The 6,441-nt window shown below is 35.8% G+C and overlaps 1 protein-coding gene across 1 annotated transcript in view; it reads left to right on the top strand.

Moving 5' to 3' along the window:
• The window catches only part of LOC128644704 (gastrula zinc finger protein XlCGF26.1-like), a 12,805-nt gene extending 10,387 nt beyond the window's left edge, over nucleotides 1-2,418 (top strand). The window contains exon 2 of the mRNA XM_053697218.1: nucleotides 861-2,418. Coding sequence (XP_053553193.1) covers nucleotides 861-2,299 — 1,439 coding nt within the window. The 3' untranslated portion in view covers nucleotides 2,300-2,418. The remainder of the gene's footprint in view (nucleotides 1-860) is intronic.
• Nucleotides 2,419-6,441: the final 4,023 nt, after the last annotated feature.

The following is a 6,441-nucleotide window of genomic DNA, read 5'->3' as shown; positions in this document are numbered from 1 at the left end:
GGATTTAAAAATACAATCTAGCTACGCAAGTTGCGCAGTACTAAGCAACGTGCGTAGGAAGATTGTAATATAACTCCTCTGTCAGTTTTCACTGATGTCCAGCCAGGCACTGTAGGGAGTTGTGGTGCGATGGGGGTGAAACCATCAGAGGATATTAATTCCTGCTTGATGGTGTCAAGGACCACCAACATCTTCTCATGGACCACCAGTGGTCCATGGACAACTGGTTGGCGACCGCTGCTTTAAAAGATGACAGGTGTGTACTGACTCCTATTTAACATGATTTTGAATGTGATTGCTTAATTCTGAACACAGCTACATCCCCAGTTATAAAAGGGTATTCACACTTATGCAACCATATTATTTTATTTTTTTATTTCCCTTTACCTAAAAGATTTCAGTTTGTTTTTCAATTAAGTTGTACAGTTTATAGATCACATTGAAGGTGGAAAAAGTTCTGAAATGATTTATCTTTGTCTCATTTTTTTTACATCACAGAAACCTGACATTTTAACAGGGGTGTGTAGACTTTTTATATCCACTGTATATGTATGCATGTATGTGTATATATATATATATATATATATATATGTGTATATGTGGGGGTGTGCAGTGAGACACTGCAGGAAAATTTTCCCTAAAAAAAATCTCATCGCAGAAAATAAAAAAAGTTCTGCCACTGGGCCCTTAACTACGCTTAAAGGGATATAATACTCATATGCTAAACCACTTGAAAGTGGTGCAGCATAACTGTAAAAAGCTGACAGGAATATAATAGTATAATTTTTTTAAATTGAGATGGATTATATTATAAAGAATAAACAGTCTTATTTTTCTTTATTCCATCTCTTTTTATGTAGACAAACACTTGAATAGTTCATATACATCCTTCACTACAGGAAGCATCAGAATGATACCGCAAACTCCAATAGTCTTAGACACCAATGACTATTCACAAACATTGAGGAAATCACAGCCGATATTTAAAGGAGATGATGAATTGGCAGGAACTGGGCAGCAATCACTATGTACAGAGAGTAATTTAGTCATCAAACAAGAGGACAACATTTATGCCTTATCTAGTGAAATTATTATCCCTGAGGATAAACCACACACATTTACTGAGTTTTCAAAACATTGTAAAGAAGGGAAAAGTCTACAGTCTAGCCAAATGATTCATACAAAGGAGAAACCTTTCAAATGTACAGAATGTGAGAAAAGCTTTAGATGGAAGTCTCGTCTACTAGAACACCACAAAATTCACACAGGTGAGAAACCACACACATGTACTGAGTGTGGCAAAAGTTTTACACAAATGAATCATCTGAAAACTCATAAAAAGATTCACACAGGAGAAAAGCCTTTCACATGTACAGAGTGTGGAAAAGGTTTTACAGAAAAGGGTAGTCTGAAAAAGCATAAAATGATTCACACAGGAGAAAAGCCTTTCACATGTACAGAGTGTGGAAAATGTTTTACACAAAAGAGTGATCTGAAAACTCATGAAATGAGCCACACAGGGCAAAAGCCTTTCACATGTACAGTGTGTGGAAAATGTTTTACAAAAAAGAGTAGTCTGAAAAAGCATGAAAATATTCACACAGGGGAAAAGCTTTTCACATGTACAGAGTGTGAAAAAAGTTTTACACGAATGGATCAACTGAAATATCATGAAATGGGTCACACAGGAGTAAAGCCTTTCACATGTACAGAGTGTGGAAAAAGTTTTACAAGAAAGAATCATCTCAAAACTCATGAAATGATTCACACAGGAGAAAAGCCTTTCACATGTACAGAGTGTGGAAAATGTTTTACAAAAAAGATTAGTCTGAAAAAGCATGGAAATATTCACACAGGGGAAAAGCTTTTCACATGTACAGAGTGTGGAAAAAGTTTTACAGGAAAGAATAATCTGAAAATTCATCAAATGATTCACACAGGAGTAAAGCCTTTCACATGTACTGAGTGTGGAAAACGTTTTACACAAATAAGTAGTCTGAAATATCATGAAATGAGTCACACAGGAGAAAAACCTTTCAAGTGTACAGAGTGTGGAAAAAGTTTTACACTTATGAGTAGTCTGAAAACTCATGAAATGATTCATACAGGAGAAAAGTCTTTCACATGTACAGAGTGTGGAAAAAGTTTTACAGAAAAGTGTAAACTGAAAAGGCATGAAAGAATTCACACAGGAGAAAAGCCTTACACATGTACAGAGTGTGGAAAAAGTTTTACACAAAAAGGTCATATGAAAACTCATGAAAGGATTCACAAGGGAAGAAAACTTTCACATGTTTAGAAAGTGGAAAAAAGTTTTTTCTTAAATGATTGACATCTGGGAGATATATTTAATGTGCACATCATGTGGATAAACCTTTTCTTTCATGTAATTGGCAAGAGTCCATGAGCTAGTGACGTATGGGATATACATTCCTACCAGGAGGGGCAAAGTTTCCCAAACCTCAAAATGCCTATAAATACACCCCTCACCACACCCACAATTCAGTTTTACCAACTTTGCCTCCCATGGAGGTGGTGAAGTAAGTTTGTGCTAGATTTCTACGTTGATATGCGCTTCGCAGCAGGCTGAAGCCCAGTTTTCCTCTCAGAGTGCAGTGAATGTCAGAGGGATGTGAAGAGAGTATTTCCTATTTGAATACCATGGTCTTCCTCTAGGGGATCTATTTCATAGGTTCTCTGTTATCGGTCATAGAGATTTCTTCTCCTACCTCCCTTTTTAGATCGACGATATACTCTTATATACCATTACCTCTACTGATTCTCGTTTCAGTACTGGTTTGGCTTTCTACTTTATGTAGATGAGTGTCTTTGGGTAAGTAAGTCTTATTTTATTTATGACACTCTCAGCTATGGTTTGGCACTTTATATGTAAAGTTCTAAATATATGTTTTATACTTATATTTGCCATGATTCAGGTCAATCAGTTTATTTTCCTTCTTTCAGACTGTCAGTTTCATTTTTTGGGAAAATGCATATGAATGAAATATTTTTCTTACCTAAAATTTTCAATTTACTTTTTTCCTTTAAATTGCAGGCTGTTAGGCTCACGGGTGCAAAAAATGCTAGAATTTATTGCGTCATTTTTGGCGTGAAACTTTTTTGGCGCGAGATTGATGTTTGTCTGACGTCAATGACGTCATTTCCGGCGTCGTAGTTAACGCTGGAAGTTTTCACGTAGTTGCCTCATTTTTGACTCTCGTGTTTATTACAGACGTTTTTTGCGCCCAAAAAATGTGGGCGTCATACTTGGCGCCAGTTTTTTTACATTATTTAAGTCTCACTTTTTAGTTGCTTCTGGTTTCTAGAGGCTTGTTCTGTTTGCATTTTTTCCCATTCCTGAAACTGTCATTTAAGGAATTTGATAATTTTGCTTTATATGTTGTTTTTTCTATTACATATTGCAAGATATTCCAAAAACTGTTCCTGTATCAGAAAATACTGTTGGATTCCTGATGACTGATATCAGTCCTACCAAAGCTAAGTTCATTTATTTTAATGTTATGAATTTTATCTTTAGCTATGGTTTGTAATAAGTTATCATAAAAAACTTTTACATGCAGAGTCCATTAGTATTTATGCACTATCTATTGCTATTCTTTTTACATCTAATGTACAAGATATACCTAGGAATCTATGAGAATGTTTTTCTGATTCTATCCTAAAGGCTTTGTCTGACAATCCCGCCTTCTAATAAAATTTATAGGTCTTTTTTAAACTTCTCATTTAGCTGATGAATTTTTAAATGACCGACAACATACTGCATTATCCTTCTCTGATGATGTTTTTTCTCATTTAGAATATACTTCATCAGATATTTGACACTAACAAATCTACTTTTTTATTTTTAAATTGAGTACATTCGTTGTTGAAAAGGTGTTGATTATATTGGATATTGAGGAGTCTAGTTCTTTTGATTTAAGACTCGCTAACATTTAAATTCTGCTCATTAACCTCCTGTGGTTTCTTCAGAGGTTTTTTTCCCCAGTTCATGATACTAGAGAATGGAATAGTCCTGGGACTTCTTTTATTCCTTCTTTAAGGTTTTTAAATTGTATCCTTTGCCGGCAGTTAGTTTAAAGTTTTGAGGAAGATCCCCAAAGTTAATGGGGCTATCTCTACTCTTGCTAAACATACTACTATTCCTATAGAAAATAGTATTTATTTTTTTCCTTCAGATGGGAAACTTGTATCTTATTTAAGGAAAATTATTTTATTTCAGGTCCTTTTCTTAGGCCTGCAATTTATTTCGCTGATGTTGCAAATGCTTCAACTTTCTGGTTGGATACTTTAGTGCAACAAGTATCGGATTATGATTTGTTTTAGCATTGTTAAGTTGATCAACACGCTAATAATTTCATTTGTGTCGTCATTTTTTTGATATTTTCACAATTGAGGTTTAATCTATGTCTTTAGCTATTTTTAGCTAGAAGAACTTTGTGACTTAATCTTGGAATGCTAATTTGATTTCTAAAAATCCTATTTCTTTTTTTCCAAGGTAATCAATTATTTGGTTCACAATTGGATTCAATTTTTTCCAACTGTTACTCTGGGGGAGGGAGTTTTTTTGTTGCTTCAAGATTGAGTTCTAAGAGTAAATCTTAAGCTTATATTAGTTTGTTCTTAATAAGGAACGGAATCCTAATTCTTCCCCACGTAACATGTTTATAATTGGAAGCTTTCTTCAACATGGAATGAATTTAAGCTATTTAAAAGATCAAAGTCAGCCCCCCAAATTTGCATGTAGCTGGTAAGGGGCAGGTTTTGACTTTTTTAAATTTGTTTGGTTCAATTTGGTCCAAACTTCTTAGATTGGGGTACTGAATAGGATTCAGAGTAAAACCGCCTGTGTGAAGTTTTTTTCTCTCTAGCATATTCCAGCTCACACTTTTCTGAAGTATGTTTCAGACCTGTATGTGTTGGGTACTTGTGAGGCGCGGCTGGTTACCCGTTGGGGTCTCAAGGCGCTGCTCAGACCTGGAGTTATCTGGGGTATTCATACCAGTTCCATTTCAGGAACAGGGTTTGGGGTTTCGTTCAAAACTATTCATTGTCCCAAAGATAGAAAATCTTTTGATTTGTCATATAAGAGTTCCTTCTTTCAGAATGGTGTTTATATGGTCTATTCTGCCTTTTTGGTCAGTAAGGGCATTATTTGTTTACAATAGATACAATAGATGCATATCTTCTTCTGTTTTCATTCAGATTATTTTTATTTTCTGAGATTCTCTTTTTTTGACAAGCATTACCAATTTGTTGCTTTTCCTTCTGGTCTAGCGACAGCTCTGAGAATCTTTTCAAGGTTCTCAGTGTTTCCTTATTTGGACGATCTCGTGGTACTGGCTCAGTCTTTTTGTTCTGCAGAATCTCATACGATTCAACTTTTGTTGTTTCTTCTAAGACATGGTTGGAGGATCTTTTTATCAAAAGATCCTTGGTTGCTCAGACAAGGGTCACCTTTTTTTAGGTTTCCAGATAGATTGTGTCAATGTCTTTGTCTCTATCAGACAGGAGACAATTATATTGAATTCAGTTTGTCGGAACCTTCAGTCTCTATTATTTCTTGCAGTAGCTTTATGCATGGAAGTTTTAGGTCTCATGGCTGCAGCATTGGATTCAATTCCCTTTGCTCATTTTCATATGAAACCTTTCCAGTTTTTATGCTTAATTAATGGTGCAGGGATTCTAGGATATCATTTTTAATATCTTTGAATTCCAATGTTCAACTATCTTTGACTTGGTGGTTAGATCACCATCATATAGTTCTACGGGTCCCTTTGATTCATCCAACCTGGACCTTGATCACTACAGATGCGAGTCTTTTAGGTTGGGAGGCTGTCTGGGGATCTCTGTCAGCACAAGGGGTTTGGAAATCTCAGGAGGCGAGATTACCATTCAATATTTTTGAACTCTGTGCATTCTCAGAGTTCGTCAGTTTTGGCTTCTTTTTGAAGAGAGAGACATTGTTTTTCAGACAGACAATGTCACAACTGTGGCGTATATCAATCATCAGGGTGGGACTCTCAGTCCTTAGGCTGTGAAAGAAGTATCTAGGATACTTGCTTGGGCTAAATCCAGCTCCTGTCTAATTTCTGCGGTCCATATCCCAGGTTTAGACAATTGGGAAGTGGATTATCTCTGTCAATCAAGCTTTACATCCGGGAGAATGGTCTCTTTACCCAGATGTGTTTTTTCAAATTGTTCTGATGTGAGGTTTTCCAGTAATAGTTGTGATGGCATCTCATCTAAACAAGAAAACTTCCCAGGTACCTATTCAGGTCTTGGGATTCTCAGGCGGAAACAGTGTATGCATTGACACTTCCTTGGAGTTATCAATCTGCCTATATTTTTGCTCCTTCTGGTTCTTCTTTTTAAGAGTGATTTTTCAAAATCATCATGGAGCAATCGTTTGTGCTGCTGGTG

The sequence above is a fragment of the Bombina bombina genome, unplaced genomic scaffold, assembly GCF_027579735.1.
Source record: "Bombina bombina isolate aBomBom1 unplaced genomic scaffold, aBomBom1.pri scaffold_1257, whole genome shotgun sequence".
Taxonomy (NCBI): domain Eukaryota; kingdom Metazoa; phylum Chordata; class Amphibia; order Anura; family Bombinatoridae; genus Bombina; species Bombina bombina.
The sequence above is the reverse complement of the archived record's forward strand: the minus strand, read 5'-3'. Positions and strand labels throughout refer to the sequence as shown.